The sequence below is a fragment of the Oxyura jamaicensis genome, chromosome 15 (genome assembly GCF_011077185.1).
Source record: "Oxyura jamaicensis isolate SHBP4307 breed ruddy duck chromosome 15, BPBGC_Ojam_1.0, whole genome shotgun sequence".
NCBI lineage: Eukaryota > Metazoa > Chordata > Aves > Anseriformes > Anatidae > Oxyura > Oxyura jamaicensis.
In genome coordinates, this window is record NC_048907.1 from 8,614,124 (window position 1) to 8,638,572 (window position 24,449).

The 24,449-nt window shown below is 37.4% G+C and overlaps 1 protein-coding gene across 2 annotated transcripts in view; it reads left to right on the forward strand.

The window, feature by feature from the left end:
- SPECC1L (sperm antigen with calponin homology and coiled-coil domains 1 like) overlaps positions 1-23,718 on the forward strand; it is a 69,945-nt gene extending 46,227 nt beyond the window's left edge. For both annotated transcript variants that reach the window (XM_035341141.1, XM_035341139.1), the window contains exons 14-16: positions 12,594-12,710; positions 13,585-13,644; positions 16,061-23,718. In XM_035341141.1, coding sequence (XP_035197032.1) covers positions 12,594-12,710; positions 13,585-13,644; positions 16,061-16,150 — 267 coding nt within the window. In that variant the 3' untranslated portion in view covers positions 16,151-23,718. The remainder of the gene's footprint in view (positions 1-12,593; positions 12,711-13,584; positions 13,645-16,060) is intronic.
- Positions 23,719-24,449: the final 731 nt, after the last annotated feature.

The window sequence follows — 24,449 nt, forward strand, 5'->3', positions numbered from 1 at the left end:
TGCTACAAGTCCTAACCTAACTAACATTAATAGCTCCTTAGTCACTTTGCTCCCCGTTGTTAATGATTTTTTTTCTTAAGGGGGCAGCTGGCCTCCTATTGAGGCACTTCACAACAGCCTTTTACAGATTGCACTTTGGAAACTGTAACTTTCAGCTACAGTTGGAACTTCAGCATTTTAAATGTTACTGTCTCCCAAATGCAGGTATAGTAACGTTTCTTGGATTTTAGAAAGATTTTTTTTTTGAAAGGTAATTAGTCTGGTTGTATTTGGACCTGTCAGTGTGCTCCCATTTAGCCTCTATTTAGGGACAGTTTGTTTTGCGAAGGTTGCATTGTCTTGCATTTTGTACTTGGCTTTCTAGTGCAGTTCCAGATTTTTTTTCAATTGGTCCAAATGTTATCAGAACCCGAAAGAAGTAACGAGATAACTATCCAGAGTTCTCCTGATTACATTATTTTTTCAAAAGAATAGTGGCTTCAGCAAACTAAACCAGGATGTTAATAGTCTGACCGTGATGTATTTGTTTGGTTAACTTGTATTGAAAGTGGTTGGAATTCCCAACACAATCCTCAGTTTAAGAACTTTACTCTTTCCATGACTTGAGACTCACAATGCAGGAGGAAGTTCAGAGCCGCATAACAGGATGATCGCCCATCCATAGGAAAAGTCGTCTTTCAGTACAATGGAGACGCTTGTGGTATAATCCCTCCCCCCTCTTCCTCTGGCACGTCTAGTGCTAAACTGTGCTATTTCTGAGGATAAGCTTCTTTGTGAAAAGAGCCTTCTCCTTCCCCACATTTCAAAAAAGGCAGGATGTTATATTTCTGTATAAATCCTGTAAAACAGAATGCAACAATATTTTCCCATAGTGTCTTGAAATGAAGTACAAGTTTGACATCTTCCTTACCTAATTAGGAAAAGTAATAGAAAAAAAATCCAAATTTTTAATTCTATAGCTGTGTGCACTTACAAGAGGGTTTTTTGTTTGTGTGTAGATTGCTGCTTAAAACTCCTCTTCTTGAATTTTATAGATGCTGGTAGAAGAACAGGTTTTGACGTTTATGGTACTTGCTTCAACCAATGTTATATTGTTCACTGATTGTCACTACTGGAAACCATAGCATATAACGTCTGTAGAACTAATGTATGCCTTCTTTTGAAGAAGTAGGATAATACAAGGAGGTTATGTGTCATTAGTTTTTGGAGAAGAATTTCTTCCACTTTAAGCATACTCATTGTTCGTCTTTGTTGCACGGAATTTTTTTTTTTTCAGCATCACCTGAATTTCAGTTCTGATTGAAATCATGTAAGTGGTGTTCTAATGTTAAAAATACATCTGACATTGTATTCTTTCTGAATAGTGATTATCCAGCCTTTTGACATCTCAAAAACATCAGCAGTACCGGATCTATTTTTGGAAATAGAAGCTTTGACTTTTGTGTTAAAAGTGTGGATTCAAAAGTGATAGGCAGTAAACAGGCATCAGATTAACGAACATCTCCCTTCCTCATTCAATTCTGGTTCTCTTCCTCCTTCCCTCTCCCCCAGATATTCCCAGGGTACCTTTTCACACCTCCAGCTCCTCCTAGTGTCCTATACTCTGTGACAATCCCTTTTATACCCAGCATTTCCCATCGGTGCCACTTCTTCTGCCTTTCTCCTATGTCACCGGTTGCTTTTGTTTGGGTTGCCGTCTGGGCAGGAGCCAGCACGTGCTTGTCAGGGCTACCTGCACGCTGGCTACCTGCTGGCGCCTGGCTCTGAGCTGCCACGTGAGCCAGAGGGCACAGAGGAGTCCTCAATGTCCCTGCCTCTGTTCTCTAGGAATAGCTGTAGGTCCAGATTTTAGCTAGTTACCAGATTCCAGCTAGTTATAAAAACAGCGTTACAGACTCAACTTGCACCTGTTTTTCATTTAACAAGTTCTAAAATGACCTGGAAGAATTTAACCCTGATTCTGAGGGGGAGTATGGGGATGTAGAAGGGGGTGGGGGAGTAAAAGGGAGTCCTGGAAGGCTTTTGTTTCTGCATGCTATTAATGGGACAAAACTGACAACAGAATTATCTCAATGGTTTAAATGCATATTAGTAGTCTTATTAAATCGATAAGGAAAACTCAGCTTTGTAAGCCAGTATCTTGAGTATGTCTTTGCACCCATGGAGAGCTGTGTTTATGTCTTCATTAGTTGTCAACTACAAACACTTCAGTTTTGTTTTCTCAGTCTCATCTGGAGACTGTCTCACGGGTGTAGTTTTCTCTGCATATGTGTATTTAAAATTGTATTATGCATCGTATTATGCGCTGGATGTTGGAAAACAGTTGAATAGGCTAACAAGTAGTAATCAAATAGATATAAATCTTAATTAAAAAAAAAAAGCTTAAAGTGTACAGAGTTATGGGTGAGCTGCCAGTTGCTTAAAATTTTAGAAACAAGGTGTGATATAGTTGGCTTACCATTATTAATGAGCTGCAGCATATGATTAAACGTTATTCTCTTTGAAGACAAGCTGTAGTTCTTGAGCCGCTTTTTATTCCAGTTGTTGAAAATCCAAATGGGGAGAAAGGAACCATCCCAAGTCTCTACTGTTTCATAGACAGAAGGTTTCCTGTATCCATAAGATACTTTTGGAGATAGAGTACTATTTAATTGCTTGCAGCAACCAGTATTTTTTTGTCTGCTCAAATAAAAAGAAAGAATTACTTCTGCTCTCCTCTCCCTCCAGGAAATTATATTTAATCAGAAGTCTTAAGTATCTGTTTTAGAAGCCTGAAATTTTGTGAACACTAAATAATTCAAAGACGATAGCATTGTGGAGCTCTTATTTCAGCCAATTTTAGTGGGAAGATTTTTTTAAGCCTTTCATACACATTCACAGACTTTTATGCCAAACTCTACTTTCCACTTCTGACAAGCACATAGTTCCACATATGACTTTTTAAAGCAATCATAATGCATTCACTAAGGTGAAAAACTTAAGATTAAAATAATAATAATAAATTACCAAATTGTGCAGTTTTCTTGATAGATTCAAGCAAATTCAGAAGGAAATTGATTGATAGAAAGGTTTTAGTCGTGAAATAATATTTATCTGTATTTCCAAACCTAGCATTCTTTTGGGGAGTGCCCCAATAAAGGTTGAAACAGCCACTGAGAACAAGAAATTCTTCCTGATGTAAGAAACTGTATGACTTTCTCTGATATTGTTGTTTTTAATACACATGCAGTCTGAATGCTGTTTGCAAGCAAGAATGCTCCTTGTTGCTTTGCTTTGAGACTGGCAGTCTGCAGAAGGTCACTGCAGAGCTAGCAGCAGGCAGGTTCCCTGACAACTGTTATCTAGAGGCTGTTCAGTCCAGGCAGCGTTGCACTCAGTAAGATAGTGTGAGTTTAATTCAGGACTCAACAGATCCCATAGCCATGAAAGAGGAGAGTTGGTCTCTTAAGATAAGGTGTGTGTGTGTGTGTGTTTTTTTTGTTTGTTTGTTTGTTTTTTTTAGCACATAGATAAAGGAACAGCGAATCCCCATTAGTTTTCAGATGAAGAGGGCACAGAATACTTGAAATTTGATCGTGTGTTAGCTTTATTCAGGGCCTGACATACGGATTCAGAGTTCAGTGCCAAGTGCTGCATTTTCCAGAGAGAAGAGAATCCTCCTGGCTCCTCTAAAATATGTGTAGTGTCATAAAACTGTCATAAATTCCAGATATCTTCAAAGCACAACACAATCCCATCCAGCTGTTACAGAGCATTTACCCTAGCTGAAACACAGCTACTTTCATTTTGAGTACATAACTAATAAAAGTCCAAAAAAGGATGTGAGCATGCATGTTTCATGTTAAGAATGGGACCAATAAACAGGATACACACATCCTTTACCCATTCTTATCTACAGCAATATTTCACTTTTTTCCATTTTTGTCAGCATTCTGAGAGAGGATTCACTTCCAGAAGTCTAACACAAAAGAACAATTGTCACAAGGTTGCTGCAAGTATATACCAAAAAAAAAAAAAAAAAAGCTTTTAAGTTTTCCATGCCTTCTAATGACAGATGCACTGAAAGATATCCATAAGGTAGCCTTGAAGTACCTGTCCTTTAATTATTGGAATGATGCCTTTTCTGGGAAGACCACCTAAATTTTGTAACCTGTACAGATCAAATCACGTCTTACCAAAAAAAAAGCCACACTTTTTATCCACATGACAGCAATTAAAAAAAAAAAAAAAAAAAGTAGTTTAGTACTTTAAATATTCTGGTGACATACAGAATTTAGTGACACTACTGCACTTGGTCACCATAGGATAATTACCTGTTGAAATGATTGTGTGCACTGAGTACATCTGATTGGAGCCCTTATTAAAAGATCGTTGCTTGGTCTGGAAGGTATAAAATTGTTTGTAGACTAATACTATTAAAGACTGTTAAATTTAGTCAATATGTTAGGATTCGGGGATTTCTTGGTCACTTTTAAAATGAAATTGGCTGTGTAGAAGGATATGAGTTTGACTTTCCAGAGGTGATTACTGTGGGACCAAATTGAGGTAGTTTAGGTGAATTATGTTAGAAATGGGACTTTAACTCGGTTAACTCAGTGTTCTTGGCCTTTATTGCTGTAGCAGGCTATGTAACATGAAATTGCTGATAGGTATCTGTAGTTGTAAATACACTTCATTTTTGAAATTGAAACTTCATTTTTAAAATGAGGTTTCATCCCTGCCCACGGCAGGGGGATTGGAATAGATGACCTTTAAGGTCCCTTCCAACCCAAACCATTCTGTGATACTATGAAAATAAGTTGAACACTTGCTTTGGAAAGAGCACCATCTCTGTAAACCTGGAGAAATATCTGATATGGGGGGGTGGAAGATTTCTTGACAACTGAATGATACCTGTCTTCCACCTAATTAAATTATGTTCCTTATTTCTGTCCTGTAGAGGGGAAAGAAACAGGTGATTAGTATATCAAAAGATCATCTATTCAGTGTGCATCAATCAAAAGAATTATTTTATTATTTTCTTATATGCACATGCCTTGTTTTCTTCACCTCAATTTCATGGAAGAAAGCAAAGGCTTACGATTCTACCCAAGGCTAAGATTTGGCAGGTTATTTTTGGAATTAGTGTTTTGCTTCCATTGAGGATAAGTTGCAAATGGGCTGGTTGGAACAAGCATGCAGGTGATCTTCAGGTAGTTGTATGGTTTATTGTTCAGTTACAGTACCAGGTGTTCTTGCTGATGAATATCCCAAAGAGGGGAGAACAAAACAAAAATGGATTATCATAGGGTGTACTTAGGATTTCAGCCACGTAATGACCCTAGATTTCAACAATTAATCCAGAACAGTAGTTAGTTTAATCATTCAAACATGATAATAATGCAAACCTCTTATATTCTGTGTGTTTTGTATATTTGTAGTGATAGAGCAGTGTGATTATGAATCCATGTGTATCTAATGTTATGTTGAATGCACCTTTCAGTTAAGAAATGTTTTTGCTATTTCATTTCAAATAGTAAATGTAGAGTAACAAAATTAAAGGTAGAAGATGCTTCAGATTGATTTTTTTAAAAATCTTTTCTTTTATACACGTCTTTATAGACACCAGTATTATATTCTACTCAAACTCTTCTGTTGACTTTTAAAGAAGCACAGAAAAGAGGACAAGATGCTGTGCACATGAAAGCCTATGCTGAAGTAATGATTCCAGGGTGTGCATGCATTCCCTGGTGCTGTCTGGTTGATTCATCAAAGCAGTCAGGCTGCCAAAACGCTTCTCTCCTTGGTTTAAGCTGTGATGCTTTAGCCAAAAATTATTGAATTAAGGAAGTATATACTTCCTTTTTCTGTTTGGTTTGGATTCTGATACAAGAGAAATGTCAGCTTGTTAGACTTAATTATGACAAAATTTAGAGCGAATTATGGAGCTGTCTTTATCTCTGTAAATGCTTCAAATGTTAATGTCTGAAGCTATTATTGTTATTATTATTATTTTTTTTTGAGGACGACTGCTCCTTTTATGGTCCTTTTTTGTGCCAAAATTGAAAAATAACATGTCTTGGTATGGAAAGAAACATTAACAGTAGATATTTAAGGCTCTTGATGGCTTATTTTTGCCATTTACTGCTGCCTTAGAGCTGGAAATGAAGAGTCAGTGGTCGGGACTGCTATTGAGTCTACTCCAGAAATACTTGCACAGTGTCACCTACTGCCAGAAGTACTGACAGCCATAACTCTAATCCGGGATTTGGGAATCAGTACAGCAAACAGTTTCACTGATTGTAAGACAGTCGAATTTTTGTAAGACAGTCGAATTTGTCTAATGTGGTGCCGGGTCCAGCAAACAAAACCAGGGAGTTAGCAGTAGTCTGCAAATCCCAGTCTTCTACTCAGCACTTGCAGTCAGGCTTTCGCTGTCTGTAGCCTCAAGCCCGGTGACAAGCTGAGTCCAATGCTAGTATCAGAAACAGGCCCTGGTCGGAGTGACACCAAGTAAGAAAGGGAAGTCTTCAAGACTTGGTTTCCAGATGATGGGTTCTGTGGTGTGCTGTGCTGTACCGCCTGCAGAAGGTACAGCTGAAGGACAGTGGGAGCAGGATGCACTGCTGGTCACACTGCTACGCAGCACCAGAGTTATCTTCCCTCCAACGTGAGCTGATCTACCTGCTTTAGAAGAAGCCATCTGGTAGGGGTAGACCCAACTGTTCCCAGTGTAAGAGCCTTGCCTGCCTAACCCTGGTGCTGACGATGGGCTGAGCCTTCCCCTGAGAGACATGGTGATTTAGGCTCAGGGGAGAAGTCTGGTTGCAGCCCTCGTTTTCCATTGGCACGTGCAGTCACAAAGACTTTTCCAAGGTGAGCTTTGGCACGGGGTGAGCGGGAACAGACATCCTCTCCCCAGTGGAAAAGCCAACCCTACCTGAGGGGAAGATGGATGAAACTTAGAGTGAGCACAGCTCAGACAACTATCGCTGCTTCCCTAAAGTCTGCAGAGTACCTGGCACAAGGTTCAGGGCACTGCTGCGAGCCTGTAAGTACAGGTGTCCTGTGCTGTGGTGTTGGGAAGGGTCAGCGGCTGGTAGGAGATGGATGATGGATGTCTCCAGTAGCACGTTTTGTAACTGGGAGGCGCTACGAGATGCTGTTCCACTGCCCCTACTAAACGAAGGGTGATGCTGACTGATACCATGGAAAGGCTGCAAGGAAAATACACTCTAGAAAGTCTTCTGAAAGCTTAATGGGAAGACCTATTTAATAGTTTACCTCTGTGTTTTTATGGATGCTCTTTTTTTGTGTGTGTCTTTAAAAGCTTTTAAAAGCTTTTTAATAGTAATTTTCTGCCATGGTAAAAAGCCTGCCAAGGTCTGTAAAATTAAACCTCAAATCTTGTTTTAATGGTTTAAAATATTACAGTACAGAATCATATTAATGTTTTTGCTTTCTCAGCCCACTTATTTCATTAACTAATACAACAGAGACATAGACACATGGTTTTATTTTCTGTACGTCCTAACTCATTTGCGAGCCAGCCTGAGTTTGGATGTGGGAACATCCTTTACTGTGCAGAGCAGGGGCTGGAGAAATAGTTGCTATGCGGTATGCTTCTCTGGCCAAATTGTAATATTTGTAGTTCAGGGAGATTGAAGACAGATGTGGGTATGTCCGCTGAAGAGATAATTAAGGAAACTTTGTCCTTAATTTGTAACTATAAGTTAGAAACCATGGTTTCTATAGCTTTTTTAGCAGCAACATTTTCGGGGGGGGGGAGGGGGGGGAGTTAAATCAGGATCATAGTTGTTATTTGTATCTTGCATTAAAAAATACTTTCTCTGATTGTAAAAAAGCCTGTATTTTTAATTTAGGGGGAAAAACCCCAATAGGACAATTTCAAAATTATTATTACACTGGTTAAAAAATATTTTAGAATTGCAGATTCTAGAAAAGTCATAGGTTGGGTGAGCTGTTTGGCTGATGTACAGCACCCTGTTGAGCAGTCCTGAATGTTTCTAGTGAGAGAGGTTCCTCCATTCTCTGGGCACGCTATTCTGAAGTTTAGTTGTTTTATGCTGAACACCTTTTTCTTACAGCCAGAGAGAATTTCCTTGGAAGCAAACTGTGCCTATCTCCTCTTGTCCTGTCACCGTGCAGCCATGGGAAGATGGTAGCTCCATCTTCTCTATAATGCCTTGGAAGAGTGATCACTTTTCTTCTTCAGGCTGAGTAAATCTGCTTCCTTACACCTTTCTTCATCAGTCAAGTTCCTCAACCTTGTAATCATCTTGGTAACCCTCTGCTGGACATTCTTTAATTTCTCAATGACTGTTTGGAGCTGGGGGGACAAAATTCTGTCCAGCACTCCAGGTATATTCTGACAAGGGCCCAGTAGAGTGTAATAATCCCATCCCTCAGCCTTAGTGATGCAGCTCAGGACATGGCTCACCTTCATTGCTGCACTCTGCTGACTCATCTTCAAATTCAGTTCATTTACGGTTAAACCACTATCATATTCCAACCTAAGTTGATGGACCATTTTGTTCCTATTACATTTTCAACCTTATTTCAGGAAGATTTTTCTTGCCTTTTTTTTTTTTTTGTGAGCACAAGGGAATTTTATTTCATTTATTTCATTATTTCATTTATGTTGACTTCTGCTACTGTGCTCTTAGCTTCTTAACAGGATCTTGAGTCACGCTTGAAATGTCTTTGGTTGTGGGTCCACCAGCATGTTCCTTTGCCATTGGTTGTTCTCCCACTTTGTCAGAGCTGTTGGGTGGACTATAGCATTTGGTCTGTTTGATTACTTGAAATGTTATATTCTTGCTTATACTTTGTCTCTCGGAAAAAAAAAAAAACTCCTGTAACTCAATTTGCCATTCCTGGTTGGCACATGTCTTCTGCGGATCTTCTTATCACAACAGCTTGTTGCGTAACTCTTTGTTAGAATTGCTTTTTGTGAAAAATCTCTCTGTAATACTAGAAGTGATTTCACTCCCATGCTAAGTGTTAAAAGTTAATGGACAAGGACTGATAAAACCCCTCCTGGTTCGCCTCTCTCCAACAAGGCTTATTCCTCATTTGACAATTTATCTGAAAGTATGCCCTTCAATTGCTTTAATATTTTGTGGTCTGAAATGGCTTGAAGAAAAATTCCGGACTAGATTCCAGCAGAATTCTCTTAATAGAGCCAATTACTTAATAAAAGCAGTAACAAAAAAGAAATTATATCAGAGATCTTAGGCTGATGTTCTGTTTACCGTCAAGTCTTTGAGAAATAAGAGCTTAATGCAAGATTGATTTCATTATACTGACCAAGCTTTTTGAAAAAACCACAAGTAGTTAAAAGCATTTGGGAAATAAAATTATGCTGTATTTAAAAGTGCCAGTTATTTGCTCAAAGCTCTATGTAAAAGATTAAATTTTAAGTTTGTCCAGTTTCTAGATTTGTGCCTGACCAATATAACAATTTTTCAGTCTAAGAGGTAATAATCATGCATAATGCTCGGAGCAATTGGAAACAGAAGCCAGTCCCTTTTAATTGTTTCCTTCCGTTGTATTTAATTCAGCTTCTCTGGATACATTAAGATTCTTGGATGATGGATTTGTTTTCTGCTTGTTGTCTTAATAAAAGCTGGACCCTACAGGAAGATTTAGGAAAATGGGGTTTTCCAAGTTCCTCTTGAGTACCAACCAAACTTGCATGTGAACTTTTTAAAATAGCCTCTTTTTCTCTAATGTTTATTTTCAGAATTTAACATTCTGTGGATGTTAATAGTATTTGAAGTGATACTTTGCTTATACAGCTATAATGTTTAAGGAAAAATGAATTTCTCTTAGTTTCATTTGCTATTTTCAGTGCAACTTTGTCCTGTTTTCTCACTCGTGTGGGGGTGAGTAAACATACAGAGCTCTTTAAAAACAAAACAAAACAAACAAACAAACAAAAAGTCTTGAGTTTGGAGCTGAGCTCTCCTCCTGTTTTTTTAATTGTATGAAGAGTTCTGTCTTCAGCACCACTGTTCTATAGTTCTATTCTACACTGTCTGCAGACTATTTTGATACCTGGCAATTTTCTTCCTATAGTCTGAGCACAAGTCCGTCTTCTTCATTCACAGGGCTAAACCTCAGGTGTAGGTTCTGTTCTCATACACATCATGGAGGCATCATATTTTCTGATTTTGACAAATGCGTTCTTGCTTGTTGATGCCCATCCTGAATCTTGCTGCAGCGATTGCTATTCTAGCTTGCTGCTTTAACAGCACTTTATTTTTTTTATTTTATTTTTTTCTTTCTCTGTACTCCTAACTTTCCAATCTTAGTGATTATTTTTGCTTTGAAGGCTGTGTATTCTTCTATCTCTCTTTCAGTACTGGATCTCCTCTGTGCTCCAGTGATGCTGGTGTTCCTGCTCCAACTCTTGCATTTTCAAATAAGTGTTGCTGTGCCTCCTCTGAAATGTGTGGAGTAGCCTGGGAGGGTTTCTCCCTGTAGCCAGCCACAAAACCTCATACTTCAGAATCCTCATTGAAATTCTCCTTGGCTGTGCTCTATAAGCTGTAAACAACATCAGGTGATGAGCTGTAGCTAGTATTTATCATGCTAGCAGTTGCTCAGTTATCTTTGTGCATAGCCAATCAGTCTAAAATAAATAAACAAAGTAATAGTAAGCTTTGAGAGGCAAGGTACTATCAAACTTTATTTTGATTGTACAGTGACAGGCTTTATGAATTCCCAATCTACAGTAAATAGAGTGTGTTCTGCCGCAGTAGCAATTCATTAGGTACTCATTCAAACTATAAGCAGCATTAAGTCACGAGACTGGAAACTGGTGTGTTGGAAACTGTCAATCAGGTTCAGCAATGCTTCAGCATCCCTCCTTACTGATATTTTTCCTTTTTCCCCCAGTCTCGCGCCCTGTCTTGCATTTGTTTGCCTAATTTAAGTAACATCAGAAAAAGTTTTAAACATGCATTGATTTAAATCCAATTTCCTGTCTCTTGAGGAGAAAGGAGGGAGAGCTGCTTTTTTTTTTTTTTTCCTTTTTTATTATTATTATTATTTTCCCATCCCTGTGGCTTGAGGAAGCTGTGTGAAGAACACGTTCCCACAGACTGGGGGTCTCCAACAATGACATTTCCGTTCGCAAGCAGGCGGCTGGGCGGCAGGCAGGGCTCAGACCACTGCCCTGGGCATTGTGAGTGCGAGCACGTACGCGTACGTCACCATCGTCTGAACCTGCATTTTGCGGACTTTGTATTAAAAGTGCTAAAGCTGAGCAGGAAATGGAGATTTCCCTCACATTCTTCTAGAAATTGAATTTAGTTTTGTTTTTTCCCTCATTTAGAGGGGGGTTGCAGTTGTCTTCCATTTGTAATCCAAATCATCGGTTTCACAAGAAATGTGACTGCCTTAGTTGTCAGCATGTTTGGTGCCTTAAAATGGATCCCATGTGGGCTCTTCTGCTAGAGGGATGGAAAGTTCGGTGTCCTGTCAAAGGCAGGTGATGCCCGCTAAGTTTGTGTCAGCTGAGAAGGTGACTTGTTCAATCATTTCTGTGATGGGAGGTTATAAATAATTCCTGCTGTATTAAAGCTTAAAAAACTAGGTAGGGGAGCTGGTTAGTTTCTGCTTAAACCCAGATAAGAGAGTTTGCTATTAAAGCATAGTTACACTTCTTCAAAGAGGTCTCAACAAAAAAAAAAGGGGGCAAAAGACTGAGTTGTTGTCACTGGTTGGTTCTTAATTAAAGTTTAAACTGCCTGCTATCCACTTAGCCTCTCTAGCATTGTTTGACTGCCAACAGCCAAGTGTACAGTAATTTTAAAGGTCACTGAGGCATCTTGTTCATAGCTCGTTTGGACAAGGCTGCCTCTTTTCACAGTAACCTTGTATGCAGTCTCAGGAGGTTAATTTACCAGTACTGCTGAATTTCTTGCTGGAACCAAAGGATCAGGAGTGCAAGGCTGCATTTTTCATTTTAGGTTTCAATCCCCCAAACTTGATTCCCTGCTACTGTTGCTGTTAAATCTGTTGAAGATCTTTATTTGCAATGACAACTTATTTTTTGTTTGCCATGTTGTCCACATAAGTTTCTGTATAGAAGTGGTTTGTTTAGAAGAGAAAAAACTTTTCCACAGGTTTTACCTGGATATTAATGCAGGTGAAGCACAGAAGTAAAACCTTACCCTAACAGAAATACTAGCATGTGATTCATTTCAGGGATTTTGGAAAGAGTCACTGGCTCATGTCTGTTACACGTTTGCTTTTACATCTTGCAGCGTACAATTATACTAAATCTATTCTTTTAACACTTTTAGCATATCTTTGTACATCTTTTAACAGTGTTTGCACATTTTTGAAGCTTAATGTTACCTAGTTTGTGTAAATAATATGTAAGTTAACTGACATTTTTACCATGACTGTTTTATTCAGCATAGTAGTGTGTTTTGGGTTGTTACCACAGAACTTTGATGCTAGGCTTTGTGTGCTGATTCCTTCAAAGGCTTAATTAAAAAAAATAAGTGTTGGTAGAACTGATACTTGTTAGATTATGATTTTAATGTTGTTTTTATTTTGTTTGTATTTTTCCCTTCAAGAATATCGACATAACAAACTTCAGCAGCAGCTGGAATGATGGCTTGGCTTTCTGTGCCGTCCTCCACACATACCTCCCAGCCCACATTCCCTATCAAGAACTAAACAGCCAGGACAAGGTATGACATTAGAAAATTCCATTCCTGGGACCGAGGCTAAATAATTAATATAGGCTAATAAAAAATTTAAAAGTTCAATTTCTAAAAAAAAAAAAAAAAAAGTCTTACTAAGAATCATATTTGAAACACTTCAGACAATCTTACTGCTATTTTCCTTATAACCTTTTAATATTATAAGATCTTTGAAAAAAGGAAGATCATAAATTTAAGTCTGAGTTTATTTTTAATTTTTTAACCTTAACACTTGGGAAATGTTTTCAGTTAAGGTTTTGGCAGCAAGGAGCATTTAAACTTAACGTTTTGAAATCCGTCAAACTTCTCTCTTTCAATATTTCTTCTATCTCTTTCAATATCACAGGGATGTTCTTTTATCCAGCTTCATCATACTGTTAAGTAACTGTGCTCTTAAGTTGTATGTGCAAACTGAAGATAAACTTGACGATGTCAAGACTGTTCAGTACTCTGTGTGTATCCTAGTGTGCTGTTACTGATACCTACTGGTATGCGATCTGGAGATGTATTACTGGTAATGCCAAAAGCATACAACAGTATTTCATGAACATTGCAGAGATTTTTATATTTATTAGTTTTTCAAGAGTAAACCACTTACTTAGCATTTAAAAAGTCAGTATTCATTGTTTTTTTTTTTTCAGCATTATTTTATGAATAAGAAAATAATAAATTTAAAAGATCTTCTAAGTTTTTAGATATTAGGACATGTTCATTCCTATGGCTCTTTTTAAACCAACAATGTCAAATTATAGACTCCATTTGAAGTAAAGTAGCAGCTTTACTATAAACATTTTTAACAACACTTTATTATGTTTGAAGTAGTATTTCCTTAGATTCTAATATGTTTTTATATCTCATGCAGAGAAGAAATTTCACTTTGGCTTTTCAGGCAGCTGAAAGTGTTGGCATCAAATCTACTCTGGTAAGTTTTAAACACATACTGAATGAATTATGTCCCGTTTGTAAAAATCAAATGATTCTATTTTGTGCTTTTGAAATATTTTGATGCTTAATATTTGACAATAATAGCAGATGAGCTCAGCTAGATGTTGTAGTCCCTGTATCAGACTTGACTGAAAAAACGATACACCCATACATCATTGGCTTTGTTTATTCTCTGTCGGTCTAATATAAACCCAGTGTGGTCAACAACTTAATACTGTTTTTTGCACTAAAACAGCGACTGAGATAAAGATCTGTACTCAAGCTGCTGCAGCAAAAGCAACAGCATAATAGCCAATGACAGATGGCGAATGGCATGAAGCTGCATTAGGGGAGCTTTGGGTTGGATGTTAGGAAAAGGATCTTCATTGCAAGGATGGCTGGGCACTGGAAAAGGCTCCTCAGGGACATGGTCACAGCACCAAGCCTGCTTGAGTTGAAGTGTTTGGACAGTGTTCTCAGACAAGTTTTTAGATAGTCCTGTGTGGAGCCAAGAGTTGGACTCCATGGTCCTTGCAGGTCCCTTTCAATTCAGGATATCCAATGGTTCTATGAAATAAACTCTTATAAAAGGAAGATTCAACAAAATCTCATCTTTTAATATAAAATAAGAAACAATAATAAAGGCAACGTATTTTTTGAGATTTATTTGAGAAATAGTTAAATGATACTATCCTCAAGAATAAATTAATTCTCTCCCATATCTGACAGGCTTTCATATTATTTGCCTCTGTTAGACTTCCAGAGTTATAAATAAAGCTATGTAAGTTGTTCTTTTGCTCAGTGTAATATGTGTCAAGATTTTAACTATACGTTTAGATTTAATTTGTTGGGATCGTAAGATTGATTTTTTTTTCAATTATTGTTTATTATAAGCTTTCTTACACAAATTTCAGCTTAAAGGAATTAATTTTTTTATATGGTAGTATTTACTGGAAGACTCCTGAAGGTAGGGAATTGGGAGTATCCAAGCCCTTTGTGATTAATTGCAGAAATTCTGATCCTGGGTACAATTGCCAGGATCAGAATGATACTCAAGTGATACTTTTGTAGCCTAGATTGTAATAAAGCTGCCATAGTTAGCAACTAAGAATAGAACAAAGTCAGACATTTTTAAAAATACCACTTTCCTTGATCCTTATCAGAGGCTTTACTCCACCATTGTATTTGCTCACAATGGCAATGCAGCTATTGGGCATTACTACTTCAGCTTTGTCAGAGATTTGAAATCTGGAAGTTTCTTACCAAGTGCTGATGTAAGAAGTAGATTGTGGAAAATAACCTCAGTAATTCTTACATAATTTAGCTTTAGCCTAAGAGATTGCTGTTTGTCCTTTTGATTTTTGCCATGTACTTAATTACAGACATCCTGAAGAGGCAAATTAAAAGGAATTAATTCCTCTGTGCAAATTGTGTCCATTTTAAGGATTTAGTATTCATTACATACCTACACACAGTGTACATGGGGTTTTGTTTCGTTTTCCTCCTTGACCATGGGTGGAGGGTGAACAATGGTTTGAAAACTACTGTATGCAAATAGTAGTGGTAATGTAAGGGGAAGTTATTTGTTCCCAGAGTAGGAAAGTGTTCAGCTGCTTTCAAGTGCAGAATTAAAAACAAACAAAAACTTTCTCTTTCTTGAATTCTGGAGATTCTTGTAACCAAAGCTTACAAAACAGTTCCTTACAGTAAATAAAAACACTTAGGAACTACATTGATGCTTTCCTGTGTACATGTGCTGAAAAGGGTAAGTGAGGCTGTGTTTGCCTGGCTTATTCCCAGACAGTCTGGCACAGTGTTGTTAAGAAACGCCCGAACTGGCCTATCAGTTAAACATGCACTGTTGCTTTGAATCTTGCACGTATCCGAACTCGTGGTAAAGCCAACTTCCCTCTTCCTTGCCTCTTTACTCAAAAATACCTATTAAGGTAATCTCAAGTTCAGAGGTCTCCTGTGAAGTGAGACCGTCATTTATTGACTCTTATCCTGGTACAAATTTTGAACTTTAGGTTCAGTTAATATCTGTGCTTTGATTCTGTGCCTCTCATGGGTAGATTGCATTGACTTGTGAGGCTGATGTAAGGGGTTGGTGAACAGTAAAGTCGCGATAGCTAATTGCACTGAAAGGGGTACAGCTCAGTATTCACTGTTAGCTATTTTTCTGACTTGAGATTGAAATGTCTATCTACAGATATCCTGTTTATAGCTGTTTACATTCTAAAGGTAATATAAACTTGTATGGAGGAATTTCCTTCCAGATGTATGAGAATTTTCTTCATCAGTACTTTAAATTGTGGAGACTACAGATTTGCCATTACCATGAATTTGTAAAAATATTACCGCATTCCTCACGAGGTTTTTATTCCCGATTTTGACCAATCTGTTTTCTGTGACAGGACATCAATGAAATGGTGCGAACTGAACGTCCAGACTGGCAGAATGTCATGCTGTATGTTACAGCAATTTACAAATACTTTGAAACCTGAAACCCTAATAATCCAACAGATTCATGGGATAGAACCAACATTAGCTACCAGATGGAAATCTTACTGAAATGCTAATCACTGAAAACTGGCAACATTTGAGTCCCCTCAAACTTCAGTGACACTGTTCTGGATTGCTTCAGATTGCTTCATCTACTAAGCTTGGAAACAACTGTTCGAAAGCAAGAACTTGTTGCCACGCTGCTTGGATATAACCCAAGTTATTAAGCTATTCAGATTAATTATGTAGCCTAAAGAGCCTGGACTACTGATGTACTGCCTTTCCAGCCAGACTTCCTGAAGCTTTCTTTCCTAAGAGTGTGAGGTGAATAGATTCTCTAGCATATAGGAGACTAAATGTACAGCTAATGCTTTGAGAAGGAAAAGGATAACATGGCATCATATTACTGAACTTCCTGTAGTGTCCTGATACCACAGAGTCTGAATCTTCCACCCACGGCCTATGGCACCCCAAGACAGTAGAGTTCTTAATGATGGTTTAGTTACTGCCTTTACAGCTATTTTCCCTTCTTTAAAATGTGCACAATATTCTAAGAAAACAAGCTTTCATTCTGTAACGACAACTTAAGTGGAAAAGTGGTCTTGATACCTCGAATAATTTGGCACGGAAGAACTCTTCATTCTAAAGCTTCGTTATAAGCCTACCTCTGTCACAGCGATGTGGCTTCCAACTCGATCTTATGGATTGTAAAGACTAGCCACGTACAGCTCCTGGTTTTCAGGGTATGCTGTACTTAAAGGAATCTGTCACAACCTCCCTGTGCTTCCATAACAGAAATGAATCAATAATCGACCCTTGTATGGCTTGTTCTTTCCCCTCTTCCTTCTTTGCCTGTATAGCATGCACAGCTACCCCAGGCTTTACTTCACAGCAATACAAGCAAACATCACGGATATCTGTGGTAGAATTTTGGAACTGGGATAGCATTTCCTCTGCAGAGAAGATACTTTCAATAAGATGTAATAATGAAGTAGTTTGTCTCAAAATCCAGCTTTGCCATGTTTCCTCTGTGTTTTTTTCATTGATGTCGCCCATCTTCATCGGACTGACAGAAGGTGAGATGTTCTCTGACAAGAACTGTGGAGGGAACTAATGAAACATGTGAAGACCCAGTAGTCTTGAATATTGTGTGGAAAAGACTCACTGTCACAAGGAAGGAATTGAGAAACTTTAGTCTTGATCAGCTTTTATTTTCCTAAAATGTACCTGAATTCATGTAACAACTCTCGGGCAAGAGTTCAAGTAAGTGCCTTAGCTATCATTGAATTGATACATCCTGGCACTTCAGGGCTTTGTGCAGAATGTTAATGGCTCAGAATGATTTCATCTATCCATTTGTCATAAGCTGTTAAAATGTTTGTTGTAACCTTGTTTGTCAAATCAAGGGAAGACTTCTCTCTGCCATTGCTTCTGCCTCCTGTTTTTCTGAATACTTAGCAGTTAAGCCACAGTTGAACATGTCTTATTAATATTAAGCAGAAGCCTACTTTAGAAGTGAGTTCTGTAACAACTGCTATTTATAAGCACATGCTCTTTCAACACAGTAACCCTGTTATTAAGAAAATTAATCTGCCATTCCTATGGTGCTCTTATGACTGTTAAGGACAGTTTGAATGTCATGGATGTTAACCCAGTGAATGCAACCCTGCTTGGTATCTGTGAAACTTCATCGTGGTATAAAAGCACAGATTTAACTCAGAATTATTGCCAAATCTCAAAAGCTATCATTTGAAGAACATAGCCCACGTGAAGAATAACAATTCAGCAGCTAGAGTTAGATAAAATTACTTCTTACAGTGCTTGCACTGACAGGTCTGTAACACAGTAAAAATGTGCCTGTGAGAATTATGAAAAGTTGCTAAATAACTGCTTAATCCACATTGAGGGTCTTTTGGAGAAGTTTTCAGAGCAACAGTGTCTCATACATCCTTACAATTCTTTAGACTGAATATCCCTAAAAGTAGCTAGATACCCTCAGATTATCAATTGGTGCATTTGAAGAGCCAACATTATCTAAAGACAATTGTTGCAAGAGAGGCTTCAAATGAAGAATCTTCATTAACAGATTTTAATAAAAGTCTGAAATACAATTTCCTCTCCCGTATATTTCTTCCGATATTTTTATTTTACTTCTTCAAATAAGTCTCAATAAGAATAGTCCCATAGGAAATACAGTCTTGCTGTTTCACATTGCATCTCTTACTAAATTCCAGTTTGTGCACATTTATGCTTAAAAATCTCTGCTCTTCCTTTGAACGGACATCCTTGTCTGTGATTCTTAGTCATTGCCATATATTTTAAGAAAATATTTTTCTAATGCATTTCTTTCTCTAAATCCACTAATGACCAGTTGTATTTTAAGCTGATTTTTTAAATCTAATCGTCAACTTCATTTACCCAAAATACTGTACTAGTCCTTAACTGAAATAACACTTAATGGTATAACCATTTGTAGAAGGAGGAATCGCATTTTTCAGATACCTTCGTTTAAAAGATGAGCTGCTAGTCTTCAGAGAGAGAAGTTATGTGTAATTATAGAAAAGATCTTATTTTGAACTTGAGAGCTCTGCAAACTTCTTCTTAGTGAGGTTTAATCAGACAGACCACTGTCTGTAAAGGAATACTGGGCTCCATAAATAGATTTTTTTTTATATAATTATATATCTGAGCCTTTACAAATGAGATGCCATACAGCTGTCCAAGTGACCATAATGAAGCAATGAAAGATATCAAACAAACATAATACCCTGCTGCACTCTACTACATGTTTTTTTTCCAAAGGGTCAAACAGCATTTAATTTTTCAGATAGAAGAGCAGTAGCCCTTCTGGATGTGGGTGACACTGCTCTACTTGGTTCCTACTTACACTCAATCCTGAAACAGCCTGTTGTTTTTTACATATGAAGCGAGGTTTCTGCTGATTTACCTTCCTCTCTTTTTCAGTCCAGAAAATATTTCAGAATGTACTAAAAAAACAAGACAAATATTTTTATCATCCGTTTATATTACTGCATTTTAATATGTGCCTTGCTGTAGTATATCAGGGTTACTCATTGCCAGCTGCAGGGGTGGGGGCAAAATTGATCTGTCAAGCATATTGATGTAGATACAGCTATGTAATCTTCTGGATCCTGTTTACTGAATCACTTTCACAGACTACGGAGACGTCAGGTTAGAGCCAGATGTGCATTGTCATCCTGATGCAAGATCATAAACAATGAACTGAGCAAACACTTGTGGGGTTTTCTTTATCAAAAAGAAGGGATGGAAAAAATGATAAATTTTGATAATTCAGGAAAATTCCTATCAGTGAATGAAGTTTTGGTACAGAGTATCTAACAATAATGGAATTGCAGTGACTTCAGAATGATTTACACTTGACTTGGTTTTCAGTTGGTTTGGTTTGATTCGGTTTGATGTGGTTGTCTTTTATATTTAAATGGAAACACTAATTCAGTACCTCTGTTGTGAATCTCAGTGACCATCACAAAAACCTTTCATTCTCATGCCTGAAAAATTGTGCACAAAATTTTCCCTTTTAAAGTTGTGATTGTGGATAGATTATCCAGAGTATAATATTTACTCACTACGTATTCTGATTTAGAAGTAGGTTTTTGTCTCTTTTACGTAAAATGTGTTTCTCAAGTTACATTTATCATTTATTGGATAATTACTGATGATTTGTCTCCAGTTTTGTAAAATACTCCCACTGTTTTTGTAAAATATTCCCACTCTTTGTAAAATATTCCCACTGTTTTTGTGTTTATGGGAAATCTGTTATTATGCTTTTGTTCATTCCTTTATTTGCCAGAGCAAAACCAACTCAGCTTTGATGCATTGGTGTATTAATGCACCAGCTGCTGTTAATGCTGCTGGCTGCAGGCAGGCTCTGGTCATACCTGCTCAAGGAGAAACAAACACACTTGATCTGATGATGCACACGGTGCAGTGGTTTAAACTGCTGAGGATCTGCCTTAAGCAATTTGTAGCTGTGACAAAAAAATCTCCTTGGTGTCTCCCTTCTGTTAATTATCTCAGTGTTAATTCTTTGTTTTTGTTTTTCAATTCCCTGATTCAACACTTTAGATAGTTTAAAAACTGACTGTTTGGATTCTGTTGCATCTTTTGCATGACCAAAACAGTACTTTTACTCAAATCTGTCAGTTTCTATACAGTTTTGACCTAAGTACAAATCTTATTTTAGCCTAGTTCCCAACAAGAACATTTGGGAAATTGGAGATATGGAAAACCTCTGGGTGTAAGTTTTACTTTGTTCTGTTTGTGACCAGCCTGGGAACACTGTCTGGTTTTTAGCTGATATGTGACAGTCTCTTCTGAAGCTGCCCCTTCTGGCTGGCTGGCAAGAAGTTATGCACAGGCTAAAGTTAAGCCTTTAAAACTGTGTTTATATGACTCATGTGGTGACTTTACCTCTTATTTGCCTATTACAACTAACACAGTCACAGTTGAGCTGCAGGCTGCCTTGAGCAGGAGCTATTAGAGGACACAATTCTTCTGGGAAGGAAGCCAGTTGTATACCTGACACCAGTTTTTGCCTATTATGAGAAATACTCCTGCTGAGGTGGCCTAAGAAATGGAATTTTAAAATAGCGTTTGTGTAGAGGTTGATTTAACTATATAGCTTGTGGTCCTTCCCTTGACTTGGCAAATATTTATTTCTGTGTTATTTTTGTGTTCTGCCAAGCTCTACTTCTGCAATCCCTTTCTTAAGCTAGCACTAATGTATGAATCCTTAATAAAATTAACCAGTTTGAGAAATGATTTGGTGGGACGTGCTGTTAAAGCAGAGTAGTCATCCACGGGTTTTAGACATGGTGCTGTGCTTTCCCAGGTTAGTGTGTGTTGATTGGCAAAATACATTAGAACTGCTCAACTCTTCTTTGACTTCCTTACCTCCCATATGATCCCCCAGGGGACCCATCAGGTGTTCCTGCTCTGAATTTACCAACACCTTAGATGTGTTGTGGGTTCATAGGCATTTCAGAACGTTTAATTGTCCCCATTTAGAAAGGTATCTAGAATAGTGTTTCTGCCTTCAAAGGACAGTGGCTAGCTGGGTTTTGGATTACTCTCTGGCTTGCTGAGCTTATCCAGTCCTTCATACAGCTAAGTTTTTTTCTGTGTGTTCCCTACGATATCAGCATAAGTGTTGAAGTATGCTTGGTAATTGTCAAATCCATTATGTTGAGCATCAGAAATATGTAGCAAGTACACTTCTTGATAAATAATACTAAATAACAAAAGATCAAGTTTTGTACACTTCTGATTTCTGTCAATGTTGACAATAATGTCTTTTTTTTTTCCTTCTGTGCTTGCCAGTTTTTGGGCTACAACACTGAACTCAGTCTGATGAGGCCACTATCCTGGCCTCCAGAAATGAATTCATTCTGTGAGAATAAACGTGTTCCCTCACACTGAAACTTCAGTAACACCTATGAATACTAGATGACTTCCTTCCCACTGGCATTCATCTTTTACTTGGAATATTCCTTACTCTTAGGCCACTGTCTGCTAGAGTTACAGATAAAGTTGCCATCAGTTCCAGCAGGACTTGTGGATCCAAAATGGTAGGGGAAATTTCTTGTAGCATGTTATGGGCAGCCTGACGTTAATAAGCTTGTTTCATTTTAATTCCCGATTTTTAGGGGGTTTCAGTTTAGTCAACATCACTTACTCAAAGCTGAAATGTGGCACATTTATTCTCCACTGGGAAGTATGCTTCTGTTTAATAATATTTTTATGAGATTGTATTTATGAAAACTAAAAAAATGTTGTGAAGCTAGTTTTATTGCACTTTTCTAAGGCTTTTGTATTTCGCATAGCGTTCTAGAACATGAACAAGTTGTTTGGGGAAGTTAAGGTTTAAAACTTACTCTGCCCCAGCTTAGCAGTGTATTACGTGCATTTTCATTCTAGTGACGTATGTATTATTTCAATTGCATGTGACATGGGTATTTATATGGTAGTTCCGAAGCCCAGTGGACATTTCCTGCTGCAGAGGAGCCATTGGCAGTCCTGGTTCCACAGTTCATGAACTGACCTGTTTTGACAGTAGACTGCATTTGCAATAATGGGATAGCTGTTTTCTTTTTTTTCCTTTTTTTTTTTTTCCTGAACTCTTTAAATAAATGGGGAAAAAGAGGCTCTCTTTGTTCCATTGTTGAAGTTTCTCTGGAAGCTTTTACTGGTTTCCAATTATTGCATATGTTCAACTAGGATGATTACTTGGGAATCAACTCAGTAAAGAGGGCGTGAGTACACATAACATACTCAAGTAATTAATCCTCATAACTTGCAACATTTCAGTTTGTTAGAAAATTGTTTTTACATGTATAGTAGGGTCATTTTTACTATTTTTAAGTAGCACTTTTATACTTATCTGAAGGGTTTTTTGAACAGAAATGTCTTCTGTATGTTATCTAATGGTAAGAAAGATAACACTATGAAACAAAACATAGAATAGCTAGCTTTCAGACCGTCAGTTCACTTTAGGTCAGTAATGATCAGGAGTTGTTCAATGTGTATGAAATATATCAGTGATCCCATTTAATATTGGGCAACTCTCCAGATCAAAGTCAGAAGGGCATTAATTGGTACCCTCTAGCTCATGGATGTGAGGGTACTTTCAGTTCAGGTGTGAGGCAGAATTGACAGAACAGTGTGATTAATTTTGGACTTCATGAAAAAAACAGTTTTATCAATGTCTCAGTCTAACTTCACAGCGCTATATTGGATAAGGACTAACCTTGTTTGAATAGACACCACAGCCAGTACTAATATCTCCTAAATAACTAATTTAAAGCTCATTTTCCATGGCCTTTAAAGATGAGGTAAAAACAATAGGTCTTAAAAGCTCTTCTCTTCCATCCTGCTTTTCTGATTGGTTTTGGTTTTATACTCATTTGAAACACAACTGTTAGACTGACCTAACAGCACGTCTGTGGGTTTAATGATTCTCAATCTAAACAAGCACTTTTCTCTATTCCAAAACCCTTGCAAATGGTTTACTTGCACATTCACATACATTGATGTTTTGCATAAATGTGTATTTATATGTACATATAAATACACACATGCAAATGTTTGTGTGTGTATATGTACATATGCAGATTTTTAATAAAACTGAACGTCTTTCAAGAAGTGCTTGAGTCTTTAATACTTAGGATGGTGTAATAGCTTCTGCATTTAAAAGGTAAGGAGGAAAAAAATATTTTGTTTCTGGTTAGATCTGAGAAATACAGTTTTGAGGAAAATTTGGAAGTGTGTTCAAATTGTACTTCACTCTGTTTCTGGTTTGAAAGGCACAAGCTGGTAGGTATTGGAACTTAAAAGGTCAGCAAGCATATTTGAAGCTAAACCTTTTGGAGGACCAATATGCTTTTAGTTTGCAAGGACCACTAAAGATCTGGGCATTTACTTTCTACATAATGTATTCTGTATGAGTATTTAGTATGTATGCCTTCAATTTGCCAATGTTGCCATGTTTTCTTCTTAATTATTCATGAAATAAAGATTGCAAATAGCAAAATGTGTCTTTGTTTTCTTGAGTGAGACTGCCACAAAAAGGGATATTTTAACACCATTTCTGACACTGATTTTTCAGGAGTAAACGTGACAGGAAGTAGTTTGTGGAGGTTTATGTGCTGTGGATGAGAAGTACAGACCAATGATTTGCATGCCTATAATTGCATGATTTTCTGGAAGTCATCTTTGTTTTGGTATACCAGCATACTTTATGATATCTACCCCCCAAAGAATTTTAAGTGATAACATGGTGAATACTCTGTATATGAGGTATGTATGTAAGGCATCTGCCTAGTCTGGATTAAATATGAGCAATAGAGAAGGTAATTCTAGCAAATATTTTCAATTTAGGCAACTTCTTTAATATGGAATACATAATGCAGGATTAAAATTATTTAAATATTATTTGGTCCAACCAAGTAAGGCAATGTGTTCTCTATCTCACAGGAAATCAGGGGGGCTGGAGGAGAGCTGGGGATTTTATCACTTGAACACTTCTGTGTATTTAAAACGGATGCCTAGAAGTAAGATTTCCAGGTGAAAATAAAGATTAGAACACCTTAAATGTAATTTGTTCTCATTCATCCTGGATGGTAACTGTTTTTAAATTCAGTTTTATCTGAAATGGTGTAAAAATACTTACAGAGCTTTAGTCTTGAGTGCTCTGAAATAAATTGGATCCAGAGGTTTGGGTTGGGATCCTCTTTATTTAGAACTTTATTCTTAAAAGCACTG